This window comes from Canis lupus, chromosome 27 (genome assembly GCF_003254725.2).
Source record: "Canis lupus dingo isolate Sandy chromosome 27, ASM325472v2, whole genome shotgun sequence".
Classification (NCBI taxonomy): Eukaryota; Metazoa; Chordata; class Mammalia; order Carnivora; family Canidae; genus Canis; species Canis lupus.
The window spans coordinates 20,086,316-20,106,001 of record NC_064269.1 but is presented as its reverse complement, the minus strand read 5'-3'; the positions used below and the strand labels follow the sequence as shown (position 1 = coordinate 20,106,001).

The window sequence follows — 19,686 nt, the reverse complement described above, 5'->3', positions numbered from 1 at the left end:
CAGAGGGAGAAGCAGAGGGAGAAGCAGTCCCATGCAGGGAGCCTGACATGGGACTCCATCCCAGGTCCCCAGACCACGCCCTGGGCTGAAGGGGGCGCCAAACCGCTGGGCCACTGGGGCTGCCCCCAGAAGGAATTGTTAAAACTGTCAGTTATTTTAGAGCAAAAATGGGTTTACTAGGGATTAGCAGAGAATTGCCATTCAGGACATGCAAGCTATGGCAAATCCATTGGCAAGGCCAGAAAACAAAGGAGAGGACTGCTCTGTTAGAGAAGAGGGGAGTTGGGAGGGACTGTTACCCAGGCCAAGTCCAATGGAGTACTGGGAGTTGGAGGCATGGTGGCTTTTCATTGGCTGAATTGTGATGGTCTCTCATTGGGCTGCTGCAGGGGTAAGAGAACAACTTTTTTCTCCTGCTGGGCCTAGTAAAGTGGTATCCACGTGCAAAACTTTCAAGTGCCTTTACTGTCTTCCTGTTGGGTTCTGTTATTGATGACTTGTGGTAGAACATGGGAGCTCCCGCTTCTGGCCTCTAGACTTAATTTTATTTATTATTTAAAAGATTTTATTTATGTATTCAGGAGAGAGAGAGTCAGAGACACAAGCAAAGGGAGAAGCAGGCTCCATGCAGGGAGCCTGATGTGGGACTCGATCCCGATCTGGGACTCCAGGATCATGTCCTGAGCCTAAGGCAGACAGACGCTTACTGCTTAGCCACCCAGGCTCTAGACTTTATTATTTATTTATGACAGAGAGAGAGAGAGAGAGAGAGAGAGAGGCAGAAGCAGGCTCCATGCAGGGAGCCCGATGTGGGACTCGATCCTGAGTCTCCAGGATCAGGCCCTGGGCCGAAGGCAAGTGCTAAACCCCTGAGCCACCCAGGGAATCCCCTAGACTTAATTTTAAATGCGATTTCCTTTTACTCATTTTCACAGAACCAACCTTGCTAACACCTGGATTTTGGATTTTTAATGTCTAAAACTGTGAGAGAATAAATTTCTGTTGTTTTAAGTCACTCAGTTTGCGATACTTTGTTACAGCCTCCCCAGGAAGCTAGTACACCTAATATACTGTACTTCTGCTTTGGAACATTATGGCAGAGTGAAAGGCCAGAAAAGATGGGGGTGGTGATTATCGAAAATACTTGTCTTATCATGCCCGTTATCCCCCCCACCCCAACCCAATACTGATTGATGTCCATAGCACGCTGAATGCTTACACACACAGTACTCTGAGACCTGCATTCCTCTGCTCTACTTAGTATGCTTACCAAGAGTAAATCATGTTTGTTCCCGGTTATTCTTGTTATCATAATTTTGTACTCTGGTTAAATATTATAAGCACTTAGTTAAAAAAAAATAGAGGATAATTTTATTAAGGTTGTATGTTAATCCATCCTAGGGTATAGAGATAATCAAAACAGGTTCCAATCAAAGATATCTTGAGGAGGAAGACCTCCACAGATACAGATTGATACCTGTTTGTAGAAATAAGGTAGGGTAAAAAAATAAAGAGATCTCATCTAAAGCATGACCATTATTTTCTAGGTCCTGAGGAGTTCTGACTTTTTGTAAACTTTTTAAAAAAAGATTTTATTTATTTACTCACGAGACAGAGAGGGAAAGCAGGTTCCATGCAGGGAGCCCCACGTGTCCGGGATCAGGCCCCAGGCTGAAGGTGGTGCTAAACCGCTTAGCCACCCGGGCTGCCCTGACTTTTTGTAATTCTAACCTGATCTACAAAGGAGCTAACCACATCATTGATGACAGTTACAGCCTATGCACAGGGTGTAACTGCATGCTAATATGTCACCCAGAACTTTATATTAACTTGATTAGTTAGGATCAACTCAGCCAAGAAAAAAAAAAAATCAATTTTTAAACTCAAGAAGCCTGGGTAAAGAGGCCATCCGTTGAACTACTCTCAGCTACTGTCTCCTCCTTTGAGTATGTATATCACTTGCACCAGCTCAAGACTTCTTTAAACCAAGAAAGTGTGGAAAAGCAGCAGTCGCAAAGGAGCTAGACCCCTGGGCCATCTGGAATCCCACCCAGACCACATTTGCTCTCTGTAAGCCACATTTCCCCCACCCCTTATGGTCCTCTTCGGACTTGCTGCTTAGACTTTTTTTTTTTTAACCTTTTTGTTTTCTTTTCATTCCTTTTTCTGCGCTGAGGTTACCTCCTTGCACCCGTGACCCGGGGGCTGCCTTCGCAAACGCACCTGTTTTCCGTTTCCCCGCCCTGAGGGCGGGGCGAGGCGGGGCGAACCTGCGCGGAAGCGGCCGCAGACCCGCCCCTCGACGCCCGACGGCGTTTGTCCCGCGCGGCTTGCCGTCCTCGCCGGCATGGCGGCCGCCACGCTCCCCGCGGGGCTGGTCCTGCAGCCGGGGGCCAGGACCCTGCGTGCCTTCTGCACCTCCGTGACTCCGGCCGCTCGCTCTGCGATACCAAGCCCGCGTGAGTGTCAGTCGCGTCGCCTCCGGGCTCTGAGGGAGGTGAGAGGGCGGGATACGGAATCCATGATGGCCGCCGCGGTGGCGGAGTCCTCACGGTCTTGGGGGGACTCCGCCGGCCTGTCGCTGGCCCTCCCAGTAGGAAAGCCGAAGTAGGCGTGGGTCTCTTCTCTGTGCCGGTGTCACTGGGCTCCTAGCCGCCGGTTCGTGCTCCTAGGTGCTCTGGCCGAAGCGAGCCTGCCCCTCCCCCCGTCCCCGCACGTCCCCGCACGTCCCCTCACGTCCTCAGAGACCTGCGCTTTCCCGTGCTCCCTTGCGCGGCCACCGGCCCAGGGTCACTGTAGTTACTGGTCCCCGCGGAGGTTTGGGGGGCGGGGGGCAGTGCTGACCCATGGGTTTGCTCGACTGTTTAAAGAGGAGCATGCAGCTGGCCTGGAACAAACTGCGGCTCTGCATTCCAGCCCCAGCTCTGCCATCAATGGCGTGACCTTCACTCAACCAGGCACTCGACAGCCTCATTCAGGCTACCGTTCTTGCCTTGGAAGAGTCCATGGAAAAGGGAGGTTTGTTAACGGAGTCCTATTGTATGCAATGCGAGGGGTTGTAATGGAAGCGTGCACACAGCAACGCAGGGGCATGAGGAGGAGCGCACGGGAGTGCGGGAAAGCTAAGTCAAGGAGGGGGCTCGTCCAGTCCTTCACCAGGTGCTGTCCATGCTGCCGTCTATAACTAGCGTCTCTAACCTTTGTAGTATCCACGGTTCACCATCTTTCTCTCACTTCGACAGTAGTTTTCTTTACTGGTCCCGGTTTGTACTCCTGGTCTCCTACGTTGAAGTCTCACAGCCGGAGTGAAGTATTCAGAAGGCCAGTCTTTAACCTTGCCACCCCCGTGTTCAAAATCTGCAAACGGTTTCTCACTGCTCTAAGATAGGATAAATTCCTTAACTCGTCAGAGCGGCTCTTGATAGTTTTAATGCTTGTGTCCTTTAAATTTTTTTTTTTTTTTAATTCGTTCTATAGATGCCTAACTCCTGTTGTGTGCTTGGTAGTGTTTTAGGTACTGGGATATAGCAAGATCTCTCAACTCATGAAGTTTACATTCTTTTGGGAAAGTCAGACTGTAAACAAAACAATGTCAGTGTGATGTCAGGTGGTGATTAGTGCTTTGAAGGAAAATAAAGCAGGGTATTGAGAATGATGGATTAGAGGGATACTGGCTATAGAGTAGGAAGAGATTGGGTAATCAGGAAAGACCTCCTTGAGTTGACATTTGAGCAAAGTATATACCATGCTGAGATGCAGGGAAAGAGCATTGTTGGCAGAGGGATCTGCAAGTGCAAAGGCGCAGAAGTGAGAACAAGCTTAGAGGTGTGATCAAGGAACAGAAGAAAGTCAACTTGTAGGTGAGTGACTTGTAGAGTGGTAGTCTAAGATGTTGGAAAGATAAGTAATGATCTGGTCTCACAATGGCTTTTATGCATTTGGTTTGGGTTTTATTATGAGTTTGGGATTATATTGGAAGGTTTTGAGCATGGAAATGATTTATACTTTAATTAAATTTAATTAATTAATTTGAGCAGGGGCAGGGGGAGAGCAGAGGGAGAGGGACAAGCAGACTCTGTGCTGAGCGTGGAGCCTGACGTGGGGATCAGTCCCATGATTCTGAGATGATGACTTGAGCTGCAGTTGAGAGTCACATGCTTAACCAACTGAGCTACCCAGGTGCCTCTGATTTATACTTTTATTTTATTTATTTATTTTTTTAAAGATTTATTTATTTATTTTTGATTGACATAGAGAGAGAGGCAGAGACACAGGAGGAGGGAGAAGCAGGCTCCATGCCGGGAGCCTGATGTGGGACTCGATCCCGGGACTCCAGGATTGAGCCCTGGACCAAAGGCAGGTGCTAAACCGCTGAGCCACCCAGGGATCCCCTGATTTATACTTTTAAAAGATCGCTGACTACTGTGTGGAAAACAAATTTTGGTGGGGATAAGAGTGAAATCCAGGAGATCAGTTTGGAAGCTTTTGCAGTAGTCCAAATGAAATGATGGGGAGTTAGATTGAGGTGTAATAGCAGAGAAGGTGGTGTGGTTGGATATGGGATATATTTTGAAGGTACAGTGAGGAGGACTTACTGATGGATTTGTTATGGGGGCATGAGGAAAAGTCTCAGGAAGCCTGTTAGATTTTTATCCTGAGCAATTGGACAAAGAGCAGTATCATTTACAGGGATCAGTAAGGCTGGAAGAACAAAATAAAGAACTCTTGTCAGTGATGTGTTATAAGTTGAGGTGCTTATTAAATATTTCCAACCTCTTTTCCCAGTGTTCTTTCTGTTCTAGTCTTAAGTTTCAGCCATATTGAACTTTTTCCATTGATTTTCCATCTCCTTTTCTCCATAGAACACTTTTCTCACTTGCCTGTTCCCAGGGCTACCTCCTGTTCATCCTTAAGGTTTTAGCTTAACATCCAGTTCTTTAGGGAGATTTTCTCCAACTAATTGACTACGTTTTGTCCCCTGCTATATGTTGCCATATGCAGTATGTTAATTAGTGATCTTATTTGACACACTACATTCTGTGAAAGCAGGGTCTTTCTCTTGTTCATTGCTGCCTTCTCCGTTTCTGGTACACGATATCACTCAGATGATTTTTGAATGAATAAATGAGTTACTATCAAGGGGTTAGTAAGATTTGTCAGATAAAGAAATGAGGTGGGGAGGCAGAGGGGGAGAGAAGCCAGACAGATGGAAGGGAGGCACATTCCCCACAGAAAGAATGGTAAGTTTGGAGAAAGTCCAAAGGGGTCTGGTACTGGAAATTTAGTGTAGCTGTGGGACCTTGTGAAGGGAGATGAAGCTAGAGATAGAAGTGGTTCAGAGTGTAAAGAGTCTTGTAGGAGATACCATTGTCATCCTTACTCTTTGATCCTTAGTTTTCTTGGCTCTAAATGACCTCTAAATAAGGATAATAATAGTACTTACAGTTACTGTGAACAGTAAGATTAAGTGAGCTAATAGTAAAAAGCATGTAGTTGAGTATCTGGTATATGAAAATGCTGAATAATTATAGCTATTATTAGTGTAATGTAGCAAAACAGGCGTAAGGTAATATTTTGAAAGGTATATACTGTATGTAAATACTTTACTCTTTTCTATAGTTATATGATTTATTAGGAATGGCCATGATTTTTGTTATTGGCATTATTGTAGCATTGGCAGTTCAAATATGTAATACAGAAGGAAAATGGTTTTGTTTTTTTTTTTTTTTGGTGGAACCAAATAGTTCCAAATATGAGCAAGTATGTTTATAATTAAACATACTTCTAACTAGATATTTTAACTTGGGAAAGGGAGTTTGACTATGAACCTTGAAAATTTATTGAAAATATTTCTTTAGATGATGGGTTTACTGTATCATCAATCACAATGCACTTTCTATTTAAGTAACTCTGGACTTAATTATTTCTTAAGATGATCTAGTCCTAGAGAAAATGGATTATTGTTTCATTTTTGTTATGGGATCATGATCAGTTTGAATGACTGTACATTATTCAGTTTTCCATAATTATGGTGTTGTCTTTTTAGGTACAGCAAACAGAACATCCAGACATGAAAGACCACTGAGAAGGAAGGTAAAACAATTAATGTACTCCACTGTATACTATCTTAATGGTTTCTCAAGTTCTAAAGTGAGGCAGATATTCATGATGAGGCAGGAAAGTGCTGCCCAAGAAGGCTTATAAGGGATGGGGACTTGGTAACTGCCAGAGCGTTGGCTGTAGTCTTTGTTTTTTGTTAATACCCTGAGACTTCTCTGGAACTAGGAGACATAATTTCTCATTACATATTTATTCAATTAGTTTGATCTTTTCCTGGGCTAGCATTACGGGGTGTGAAACTTTCACAGTGCTGGGCAATGGCTATTAGCCATAGCTCCCAGCCGGCCACATAGTCATGAAGATAAATAACCAATAGACTTAACAACCATTCTGTACCCATAAAACCATTTTTTTTTTTTTTTTTTTACTTTCTGTACAGTATTCAATAAGTTATATGGCATATTCAACACTTTATAAAATAGGCTTTGTGTTAGATGATTTTGCCCAAATGTAGGCTAATATAAGCATTCTGAGCACATTTTAGGCAAGCTAGGCTAAGCTATGCTGTTCAATAGGTTAGATGTATTTAAAAGCATTTTCAACTTATGATTGGGACACTGAGTATGCCAATAAACTCATGGTAAGTTGAAGAAGATCAGTATTTCAGAATACATTGTTACTGTTCCACAAAATGTGAAAAATTTGTTAAAAGTCTAAATCCATTAAGAGAAATTTTTAGTGAAGGAAATGTGCTATTAAAGGGGATTCTTAAAAAAGGGGGGGCAGATTCTTACCAGAGGGTTTGCAGAAATGGTGCAAAAATATTACGTAGGTTTGGTGTTTTTTCATTTGAATAGCAGCAGCTTTATAAGAGGTCAGATTTTATATAGGTTGCAATTCTGCTAATGTTTCTTTTAATTGTAGCTTTTTTGCTTTAAAATTAAAGATGTTCATATTTAAAGCATTTAACTATTTTATATTCCTTAGGCGCTACCTCCTAGGACGGAGAAAATGACTGTTGACCAAGACTGGCCTAGTGTTTATCCTGTTGCAGCACCGTTTAAACCCTCTGCTGTACCTCTTCCCATTCGAATGGGTTATCCAGTAAAAAGGGGGGTCCCCATGGCAAAGGAGGGAAATCTAGAACTTCTAAAGGTAAGATAAATTGCTGATTCATTGGCTAAGACTTACATCGAAATAAATGCTGATCCTCTTCCCACTCCTACCCTGCCTTGTACTTCAAAGTTTGCTATGTAGCCACAGCTTACTATATTTTAGTTTAAAAATTTTTTTTTCAGGGATGCGTGGGTGGCTCAGGGGTTGTGCGTCCGCTTTTGGCTCAAGGCATGATCCCAGAGTCCCGGGATCGAGTCCCGTATCGGGCTTCCTGCATGGAGCCTGCTTCTCCCTCTGCCTATGTCTTTGCTTGTCTCTTCCTCTGTGTATTTCATGAATAAATAAATAAAATCTTTAAAAAAAATGTTATTTCAGGTAATAATGGATATTGTATTCTGACTGCCCATGGTAAAGAAGACTCAAAGAACCTTGGGCATTTCAGAATGTAATCAGTTGGTCCTGTGGCTTCCCTTTTGGCTTCTTCTTTTCTATTGGCATTTTTCTTATCTTTTAAGTGGAACTAAGAAAAGTGAAATAACCTAATTTGAGCTTGAGAATTAGGGGCTGAAATCTATGTTATTTTATTTATTTATTTATTTATTTATTTATTTATTTATTTATTTATTTATTTATTTAAGAGAGAGTGAACATAAGCAGGGGGAGTGGCAGAGGTAGAGAGGGAGAAGCAGGCTTCTCGCTGAACAGGGATCCCATTGCAAGACTCCATCCCAGAACTTGGATCATGACCCGAGCTGAAGGCAGATCCATAACTGACAGAGCCACCCAGGCGGCCTTGAAATCTACTTCTAAAAGAGATTTTAAAACTTTCTATCCAGAAAGGTAGAATATTATTTAATATTGTTATAGTCCTTAAACGTCTTTATTTCTTGAAGGAAAATACATCATATTAAATGCTTTAGTTGGTAGCATCTATAATAATTTGTGAACTATAAACTTTTTAAAGAAAATATGAATACACTTAGCCTGAGAATACATATCTTAGATGTTTAATGTTATATACAAGTACAGTTGTCAATATATGAACTGTGTTTTCTACTATATGAGAATCTTTTTCTTTTCTTTTTATTGAAGTATAGTTGACAAAGCAATTTTACATTAGTTTGAGGTGTACAATGTTGTGATTCCACAAATTTGTGTGTTATACTATGCTCACCACAAATGTAGCTACTACCTGTCATATATAGCACTATTAAAATACCATTAACTTATTTTCTATGCTCTATCTTTTATCCCTATGACTTATTTATTCCATAACTGGAACCCTGTATCCAGTTTTTTGTGGTGGGAAGAGGACTATATCTCTCATTCCTCTTCACCAATTTCTCTCATCCCTCCATGCCCCTTCCCTCTGACAACCATCAGTTTGTTCTCTTTATTTATGGCTCTGTTTCTGCTTTTTGTTTATTTTGTCTTTTGGGTTACACATGTAAGTGAAATCATATGGTATTTGTCTTTTTCTGATTTATTTCATTTAGCATATATTTGAAAGTCTTGAAAAACAAAAAAAATTGCTAAAAGATGATGGTAAAAAATGAGTTGGTAACATGGAAAAGGAGTTGTCTGCTGCTAGAGACAGGGGTAGATGAAATTTGGAGTTGTGAATGTTTCAAGAGATAGAAGAAAACAAATGTTAAAGAAACTAATCTTTTCTTCAAATGAAAGAAGAGAACTTAGTTTAGGGGCACCTGGGTGGCATAGTTGGTTGAGCATCTGATTTCTGGTTTTGGCTCAGGTCATGATTTCAGGGTTGTGAGATTGAGCCCCACAGTGGGCTCCACGCTCAGCAGGACAAGTCTGTTTGAGATTCTCTCTCTTGCTCTGCCCCTCTCACCTGTGTTCTCTCTCTCTCAAATAAACAAATCTTTAAAATTTTTAAAAAAACAGTTTCCATTTATGTAAAATTGTATACATGTATATATTTTTTTATAGAGATGATTAGATGTTAACCAAAATGTTAAGACTGTCGGAGCCTGAATAGTTATTTTTGTATACTAGGGGAATTAGGATGATTAAACAATCTGTGTCCTTTAGTGCTTTCAGCATTATAAGGGAAATATGTAGACCTGTAGATTTGTGGTGGGAAGAGGACTACAAGAACAGCATTTATTTTTTTTTTTTCCACTATCATCATCATAAGATACATCATGAATCTCTATTTCAAGGAATTCATTTATTGAATTCACAATACATGTGACATAGAATTAATATTGTAAAAACTAGATTTTATTTATTATAAAGGTTGCGTTTAGGACTTACTTTTATGAAAACTAAACTTTATGTTTTTGAGACATTAGGCTAATTTATGCTTTATTTCCCTCTATTTTAGATCCCTAATTTTCTACATTTGACTCCTGTAGCAATTAAAAAGCACTGTGAAGCTCTTAAAGGTAAGTGGTTATTTTAATATATGAACTTAATATTGACTTTGAAAATAAGAATTTCATTTCTGATGATAAAGGGGTCAGTTTATCAAGAGGGCATAACATTTGTAAATGTTCATGCACCTAAGATAGGAACACCTAAATATGTAAAGCAGATATTCACAGAACTGAAGAGAGAAACAGCAGTAGAGCAGTAGGAGACTTCAGTATGCCATTTTCAACAATAGATAGATCATACAGACAGAAAATCAGTAAGGAAACACTGGATGTAAACAGTATGTTTGACCAGATGGTTTAACAGATGTTTACAGAACGTTCTGTCCAAAAGAAGCAGAATGCGTATTCTTCTCAAGCACATATGAAACATTCTCCAGGACAGATCATATGTTAGGCTAAAAGACAAGTCTTAACAAATTTTAAAATATTGAAATCTATCAGGCACTTTTTCTGATCACAGTGGTATAAAAGTAGAAATCTGTTATAAGAAAAAAACTAGAAAACTCACAAGTATGTGGAGATTGAACAACATATCCCTGAATAACCATTGGTTCAATGAAAAAAAAAATCAAAGAAAAATTTGAAAAATCTTGAGACAAATAAAAATGGAAACAATATACTAAAACTTACAGGATGCAACTAAAGCAATTCTAAGAGGGAAGTGGATAGTGTACATTAAGAAAAAAGAGATCTCAAATAAACAGCTTACGTATACCTCAAGGAACTAGATAAAGAACTAAACCCAAGGTTGGTAGAAGGAAGGAAGGAACAAAGATTAAAGTGAAAATATAGACTAAAAAGACGAGAAAAGATCGATGAAACTAAGAGCTGATTTTTTTGAAGAGATAAACAGTATACACAGATCTTTTTGAAAGATAAACAATAGACAACAAGAGAAAAGAGATGACTCAAAATTGTAAATAAAAGGAGTCATTACAGTTGATTCCTCAGAAATATAAAGGATCATAAGAGACTACTATGAATAATTACATGCCAACTAATTTGACAAGCTAGAAGAAATGGATAAAGTTCTGGGAACATAGAACTTACCAAGACTGAATCATGAAGAAATAGGAAATCTGAACAGACCAGTTGCTAATAAGGAAATTAAATCAGTAATTGAGAACCTCCCAACAAAAAAAAAAAAAAATCCAGACTCAGATGGCTTTTTCTAATCATTTAAAGAGATATTACCAATATTTCTCAAATTCTTCCCAAAAAGGAGGTACCAAGGTGACTCAGTTGGTTAAGCTCTGCCTTCAGCTCAGGTTGTGATCCTGGGGTCCTGGTGTCTAGCCCTGCATTGGGCTCCCAGCTGAGTGGAGAGTCTGCTTATTCCTTTCCCTTTGCCCTCTCCACTCATGCTGTCTCTCTTTTTCTCTCAAATCAATAAATAAAATCTTTTTTATAAATTTTTCCAAAAAAGTGGAGGGCACACTTCCAAACTCATTTTATGAGGCCAGCATTACCCTGATGACCAAAACCAGATGAGGATACTATAAGAAAAGTATTATAGGCCAATGTCCTTGATTAACGTAGATATGAAAATCCTCAACAAAAAAGTACCAAACCAAATTCAACAGTACATTTAGAGGATCATGTTAGATCAAGTGGGATTTATTTCACAGATGCAAGGATGATCTAACATGAAAATTTAGTCTATGTGATACATCACATTAACAAAATAAAACTAGAAGAAAACAAGCAATAAATTCCTTGACATGGGTCTTGGCAGTGATTTTTGGATTTGATACCAATAGCAAAGGCAGGAAAAGCAAAAATAAACAAGAACCACATCAAACTAAAAAGCTATTGCACAGCAAAGACAACCATTGACAAAATAAAAAGTCTACAGAATGGGAGAAAATATTTGTAAACCTTGGGTCAGAGGTTAATATACAGCCTAAGAATTCATAAAGCTCCAGACAATCCAATTAAATAGAGGATTAGAAGAATTAATATTGTTAAAATGTTCAGACTACCCAAAACAAATTACAGATTGAATATAATCCCTCTCAAAATACCAACAGCATTTTTCACAGAATTAGAAGGAAGAATCCTAAAATTTGTATGCAACCACAAAAGCCCCTGAATAGTCCAAGCAGTCTTGAGAAAGACCAAAGCTAGAGGTATCACAGCCTTGGATTTTAAGATACACTACAAGCTGCATAATCAAAGCAATAATGATAATCAGCACAAAAATTAAATACATAGATCAGTGGAGCAGGATAAAGAGCCCCAAAATAAGCTCATACTTACATGGTCAATTCAACCTTGACAAAGGAGGCAAGAATATGCAATGGGGAAAAGACAGTCTCTTCAGTAAATGGTGCTGGGAAAATGGGACAGCTACATGCAAAAGAATAAAACTGGAAAAGAATATCACTTTCTTATGCCATACACAAAAATAAACTCAGACTGGATTGAAGACATAAATGTGAACCTAAAACCATAAAACTGGCTTAAAAACATAGGCAGTTATTTCTTTGACATTGGCCTTAGGAGTATTTTTCTAGATCTGTCTCCTTGGGAAAAGAAATAAAAGCAAAAATAAACTTCTGAGACCACTAGAATGAAAAGCTTTTGTACAGTGAAGGAAGCCATCAACGAAATGAAAACCTACTGAATGGGGAAAGATATTTCCAATTGTGTGTGTGTGTAAATATTATTTAGTTACAAGAAGGAAGGACATCCTGCCATTTGTGACAACATGGATGGGACTTGAAGACATTACACTAAATGAAATAAGAGAGAAAGACAATTAGTGTCTGATTTCACATACATGTGAAATCTAAAAAAGCTGAACTCAGAATAGTAGGGGCTGAGAGGTTGTGGGGGAAGGAAGATGTTGGCCAAAGAATACAAACTTCTAGTTTTCTGATAAGTTCTGGGTATCTAATGTACAGAAAAGTGATTATAGTTATTAATGCTGTATTATATAACAAAGTTGCTAGGAGAATAGATCTTAAATGTTCTTACCGCAAAAAGAAATGGTAATTACAGGATATTGGTGTTAGCTAGTGTTATGATTGTAATCATTTTGCAACATATAGAAGTGAATCTAATCAACATATTGTATTATTGTATACCTTAAACATACACAATGTTTTATATCAATTATATCTCAATAAAGATGGAGAAAATAACCGCATTTTTAATATATTAAATCATCTTACATTCTCAGTTACTGCTAGTTTCTCCTTTTTTTTGGAAAAATTTTCAAGTTGTTTTCAGTGAATTGTTAAGATGACAAATCTGCAATTTTTTTTTTTTTTTTTTCAGACTACTCTACAAGTGGCTATGAATAATAAATAGAACCAGAAATCATAGTCCTTGTTCAGGTAGGTTAGGGACTTACCATTACATTATAGATAGCACATACATAAAAAGACTGAAGAAAATATTATAGAGTGTTGCCGATAGATACAAACGAATATAATCCAAACTGAAGATAATGTAGAAAGGTGTTGAGTAGAATAGTCAGTGGAGTCAGTAATGGAATACTTTGTAGAGAGAGTTATCTTGAAATTGTTTAAAATAACTTCAGTGATATGTAGGTGTGGCAACAACAAGTAGTAGAAAAACTGTTGATGAAAAGCAATAGTCTTCTATTTCTCCTTTCTCACTTGGCCCCTCATTTCAGAAGTGTTGTCTTTTCATCATTGTTTAGGTCTCATAATTACTTTCTGAGAGTGTATTTATTTTTCTATATAATATTCTTTATGTATTCTCTCTACATATATTGTATATATATAGTTACATTAGTATATTTGTATTTTTCATATGCATATGTAACATGGAAGTAATCACCAGCCCCCGATTATATCTTCAGCTCTAAATTTATTGAATTTGAATAATATTTGATTCCTAGATATAAACAGATTTCACTCACTTCTTTTTCTTTGTTAAAGATTGATTGATTGATTGATTTATTGATTGATTTGGAATGCAAGGGAGGAGGGATTGGGGGAGAGGGAAAGAGAAACTCAAGTAGACTGTCCTGAGAGCAGAGTCCCATGCAGGGCTTGATATCACAACCCTGAGATCATGATCTGAGAGGAAACCAAGAGTACGATGCTTAACTGACTGTGCTATTCAGGTGCCCCTCACTCACTTATTCTTTTCTTCCCACATGCATGGAGGTAAAGGCAAAGAACTTTTTTTTCATAGTTTTTTGCATGTTTTCATACATATATGTGTTCTGACTCAATTCCAGATCTAATTTGCATTGGACTATATACAGAATAAGGACGTTGGAATTGTTTTAGGTTCACAGCTGTTATTGATTGGTTGTGTAATTTAATTCAAGGATTAGTACCTTTGGATGAATTCCTAAGCTCATGCTAATTAAGAAGGAGATGTATAAATGCTTAATACACTTGTTAAGGCTTCTCAGGAAAGAAAATGAAATCTAGACACTCTTCACAGGCAGCTTGATCATGCTGGAAGGAGAAATAGCATAGTGATCATGATTATGATGAAATTTGAGCTTTTGGAAGAGCCTTTTATTTAAAAATATAAGGAAGAGGTAAAGAAATCTTAAAAAGTAGGAATAATGACCTTACTCTTAAAATTAGAAAAGAAAAATCTCTCCTATCTCTTTTCATGTATGTGGTCCTCTGTTTGGGAATAGTAGGATGCGTTTTTATCCTTTTAGACTGACACTGATCATTCTTCAAAATTTCTGCCCCATTCAGCACAAACCATGTATTACTTTTTGATCCTTTGTGAAGCCAGTTAAGGAATGTATTATACTGTAATAAATCTCATTTTTCTCCTTTTAAACATTATTTTTAAATATGCATTTATAATCTAGAGACTGGCTTCTTTTAATGAGGTATTTGTAAAATACTTCATAATTCTTAAATGAAAGGCTTTCTTTTTTTTTTTTTTTTTTGAAAGGCTTTCTTATAGCACATTCAGAAGAGTAGCATTATATTTTAAGTAAGTAAGTGCTTTAATCTTTCTTTAATTTTGCCTTTACACTTTTGCCAGCCTCTAGATTTAGATTGTATCTTCCAAATAACTCAAAGGCTTTTAAAATATTTCTTCTCAATTTTCTTTCAAAGTAGGTCAGTTCAGATTTTATATCTAACTTGCAAGTGGAAAATCTGAAGCACAGGAAAGTTAGGTAATTTACCAAAACTTTAATAATCAGTGGCAGAAGTTAAGTAAAAACCAAGGTCTTCCGAAGTCTAGTCTATTGCTCTACCTATCAGATGAATAGGGGTCTATTATGTACTTTCCAGTTGGCTGTGTTTTTTAGACATATAATCCAGTAATTTAAAAGTTGTAATTATCATTTGGTTATTGAAATGACTTACTCAAAGTTATAAAAAATAAAAGACTCAGTACAAACCCAAGAACTCATAAAATTCTCCAAACTAGTCTCTCTTATAAAGTGCTTGGCAGTGTTGCATCTTATAGTGCAGATATTGGAATGAGTCCATATGGGAATGAAATTTAACTTTAGTAATCATGCTTATTTTATTTAAATGTCAGAATATTCTTAATTGCAAAGATACTTCTCTCTCTCTAAATGTGTGAGTATTGCTCTCTTAAGCAGGGTGTTTAGGGAACGGTGTGAGCTATACGTAATTTGCTAACATATAGTTAGTTGCAGATCTTGAAGAGTCTCTGTGACATTTTTCTGACTGATACTAAACCCTAAATGGAAGCTAAATATAGAAAATTGTTAACTCTAGGAAATGTTATTGACAAAGTACCTCTCACTGTCTCTTAAATCATGTGGAAGAGTTCCTACATATGCCTGTGACTAGCCTCTTCTGCAGTCATGCTTTTTGGAGAAAGCACCGACCCTATGAGGTTTAATGTGTTTGATCTAAGAAACTGATTACTTTTAGGCATTCTTAGAATGAGGTTGTTTAAGGAGTGAAATTTCCATTGAGGGAAACCTGATAGTGCCAAAAGTTTTCATTTCAAGCTGAGGTGAAATAGGAATAGGGCAAAATGAAATCAACTACTTATGAAGTCCCTCAATACAGATAGCTGTAGGATACGCTGGGAGTTCCTTTCAACTCCCCTCCCCCCTGACTTGAGGCCTGAGTTTCTGTCTCTGTGCTGTGGAAATGATGGTGTGCTGTATTCTTGTTCGCAGTGCTTGGAACTTCCTGTTATGGCCCAGTTCTCGGAGCCAGTCCCACCTCCCCTTAGGCTGGTTGTCTTTAGGCTAAAAATGAAGATGTCTTTTCCTCTTTTCTTTTAGCCCCGTTGGCACAGAAGTCATATTAGAGGAAACGTGAATTACTCTAAGGATCTCTTTAAGAATGTCCTAGGCATTTGTACTGGTTCAGTCTGAGGCCCTATTCAACTCCGTTTCTGAGAATTTAGACCATATCTCATTTTCTTCTAAGAGCTTTTTCAGAGCTTCTTTCAGTTCCCTTCAGTAGACCTTTAGTAACTTTTATTTGGAAACGAATTACTGTTAACTGTTGATTTTTCAAAAACAGTAACACTCTGAACTGTTTGCTTTTAGCTGGTGAGGAGGAGTGAAACTGTACCATAACAGGTATATGCAAAGCTATAATAAGCCTCCATCAAGTCATTAGTTCCCTTTTAACTAAACTTACTGCTCCCCACCAAACCCAAGCTATCTAAATCATTCATGTAATTACATTCCCTAATTAGGATTCATCTAAGGAAAAAAAGGGATGTAGGGTGATGTGTTTAAAGTACAAAATTGAGAATTTGTTCTTTGATTTCATGTAACTCGAGCGTCATCTCCCTCAATAATTTGATTTTGTCTGTTAGCACATATTGCGATGAGAATTTCCTTGGCAGAACTATACTTGAGATAATTTTTTTTAATTCTTAGATTTCTGCACTGAGTGGCCAGCTGCGCTGGACAGTGATGAGAAATGCGAGAAGCATTTTCCCATTGAAATTGACACAGCTGATTATGTTTCAGCAGGACCATCTATTCGAAACCCCAAAGCACGAGTAGTAACCTTAAGGGTAAGAAATATTTTTAAAAAAATAAGAATTGGGGTGCCTGGGTGGCTCAGTGGTTGAGCATCTGCCTTTGGCTCAGGGCATGATCCCAGGTCTGGAGATCGAGTCCCACATCAGGCTCCCTGCGAGGAGCCTGTTTCTCCTTCTGCCTATGTCTCTGCCCCTCTGTGTCTCTCATGAATAAATAAATAAAATCTTAAAAAATAATAATAATAAAAGAATTATTATAAAACATTATTTAAAAATAGCATTTTGTATGTGTGAATATAAAAGTCATTATAGAAAATTTGGGAAATATGAAAGTTTTAAGGTATAAAATATAATTGCCTATAATTTTGCCACTCACAAATAAGCACTGTTGACTCCTGAAGTTCATTTTAGTACATATATAGACAGCCTATTAATATAGGATGATACTGTATTTGATTAGTTATCTTTTTTATTTAACAATGTGGATTAAAATTTTCCAAAGTTATTAAACATTTTTAAATTTTTTTATTGAATATAATTGACATACATTACCATATTAGTCTGAGGGGTACAATCTAGTGACAATTATGTATGTTACAGAATATTCACTATATAAGTGTAGTTATCATCTGTCACTATACAGTTGTCACTCCTTAATATTGTTTTTGTTACTATTTTTAAGTAATCTCCATATCCAACATAGGATTTGAACTCACAGCCCCAAGACCAAGAATCACATGTTCTACTGACTGAGCTAGCCTGGTGCCCCTATTTAATATTTTTAATGGCTGCATAGAAAAACATGTAAATCAGGGTCTGTTCTGTACGAAGGCAGTGTTTGAGGAGGGGTGGATATTGATATATAAGAAACCAAGATCTGAAAGCTATGGCTTTTAGTTCACTCTTTCAGAGATTTCCTAGGAAATAAATGATAAATAATAGTGGTTATAGTTCCTCTTTTTAAATATCTATAGCTTGTTTATTTCTTTTAGTATTTTACATTAGATGAAGTTTCTAAAACAGTGTTTATGTAGTCTCTTTAGCTGTTTTGTATGTCAGTGGGTGTGCGTCTGGTTTTTAGCCTCTAAGTATAAATTGGATTTCAGTATGAGATAATAGCATCTATTATGTTAATGATGTGTCTTATTCTTATAGCATTTTTGAAATGATCGCCTTTGACTTATTGTAATAAATTATATTGTTAGGTTTTCAAATATTGAAGCATTTCTGAACCTTGATTATTTTGTAGTACATAACTTTTTTACTTTACTGTGGATTTGCTTTGTTAGCATTTTATTTAGGATCGTTTGTCCTAATCTCATGCTGCTTTGGAGAAACATTAAATCCCTGCTCTTACTCATTAGGACCATACTACTACATACCACTGCACTTGCTCTGATAGCTTCTATGTATTTGAAACCACTGTTAGTTTCCTCTGGTAAGAGTTTTGATCCATATGGCATGTCTTTCTCATACAGCAGTCATGGAGCAGTTGATGGTTTTTTGTTTTTTTTTTTTAACTAAAAAAGTTGTAGATTTACAAAAAAGTTTCAAGGATAGTTCCCAGAATCCCCCTATTTTTCACACTACATTTTTTTGTTGTTAACATCTTATTGTGATACATTTATTACAACTAATGAGTCAATATTGATACATTAGTTATTAAAGTTCATTCTTTATTCAGATTTCTTTTTTTAAAGATTTTATTTATTTGAGAGAAGAATGTGCAGTAAAGAAAGTGAGTTAGGGGGAGCAGAGGGAGATGGAGGATAATAGGCTCCCCGTGGAGAAAGAATCTGTTGACACCAGGTTCTATCCCAGGGTCCTAGGTTCATGATCTGAGCCAAAGGCAGCCACTTAACTCACTGAGGCACCCAGGTACCCCTATTCAGATTTCTTTAGGCACCTCTTGCCTGTGGGGTTTCTCAGAATTTGCTTGCTTTTGCTGACCTTGACAGTTTTGAGAAGTACTAATTACATATTTTATGAAATGTACTGCATTTTAGATTTATTTGATGTTCGTCTCATGTTTAGACTGGTATGTATTTTTGGGAGGAAAACCACACCAGTAAAGTGCCATTTTCATCACGTCATAACAAGGGTAGAGGCTCCTAATATGATGTTACTAATAATGAAGGTTTGATCATCAAATAATACTTTGAGGTACTATTTGCAAGTTTTCTTCACTATAAATGGACTCTTGTTATTTCTCTTTTCTTTTCTTTTCTTTTCTTTCTTTTTTCTTTTCTTTTCCTTTTCTTTTCTTTTCTTTTTTTTTCTTTTCTCTTTTCTTTTCTTTTCTTTTCTTTTCTTTTTTCTTTTCTTTCTTTTTTCTTTTTTCTTTCACCCTTTAGAAGGAAGTCATTATGCATAGCCCATACTTAATGGAGTTAGTAGTTATATTCTACCTCCCTGAGGGAGAAATGTCACATAAATTGTTTGTAATTCTTCTATATGGGTGATTAGTCTATTCTCTTCCATTTATTTATTCAACTATTTGTTTATATCATTGTGGACTCATGGATTATTTATATTAGCATTTGGATTATAATCCAACAATAATACATTGTTACTTTTGTTGCTCAAATTGTTCCAGCTTTGGCCATTGGTAACTCTTCTAGTTGGCTACCATGCTCCATCATTTGTTTTTTTAGATAGTTTTTTATTTTTTGGCAAAACAAAATGCTCCAGGTTTATAATACACATAACTTACCCCAATCTTAGAATCAGCTGTTCTCCGGGGAGCCCTGACTAATGTATTTTTGATTCATCTATTCTGGAATATGACTGCCCACCTTTTTGAGATACCTTCCAGGACCCTCACAAAATTAGTTTTTGTACTCCACGTAGTCTGTATTTTAAATCAGTACACTCCATGTGGACTGGAAAAATATGTTGACAATCTCTGTAACCATTTTTATACTATAAGGTAACAAACTTTAATTTCTAGAAATTTTCAGGGATATATCAGTGTTTGATTTGTAATTTCTTTTCTTTGCTGGGTTTTGGTATTAGGATTGTGCCTTCTTTATGAAATAAATTTATGAAGCTTGTCAGCTTTTTTTTTATTTCCTAGAATAAATATAGCAATATGTTTATGTGTTTAGAGAGATTGAAAAGATTTTAAATCACAAAGACCATACATTTAATATTTAAGTATACCACAAGA

The 19,686-nt window shown here is 37.3% G+C and overlaps 1 protein-coding gene across 4 annotated transcripts in view; it reads left to right on the top strand.

The window, feature by feature from the left end:
• The first annotated feature begins 2,273 nt into the window (after window positions 1-2,273).
• The window catches only part of MRPS35 (mitochondrial ribosomal protein S35), a 47,019-nt gene continuing 29,606 nt past the window's right edge, over window positions 2,274-19,686 (top strand). Inside the window, exons 1-5 of one of the 4 annotated variants that reach the window (XM_049102582.1) lie at window positions 2,274-2,459; window positions 6,047-6,093; window positions 7,048-7,215; window positions 9,524-9,584; window positions 16,411-16,550. In XM_049102582.1, coding sequence (XP_048958539.1) covers window positions 2,348-2,459; window positions 6,047-6,093; window positions 7,048-7,215; window positions 9,524-9,584; window positions 16,411-16,550 — 528 coding nt within the window. In that variant the 5' untranslated portion in view covers window positions 2,274-2,347. Of the gene's footprint in view, window positions 2,498-2,755; window positions 3,019-6,046; window positions 6,094-7,047; window positions 7,216-9,523; window positions 9,585-16,410; window positions 16,551-19,686 lie in introns of those variants that run through there. The other 3 variants (XM_025455474.3, XM_025455476.3, XM_025455475.3) reach the window with 3 other exon arrangements.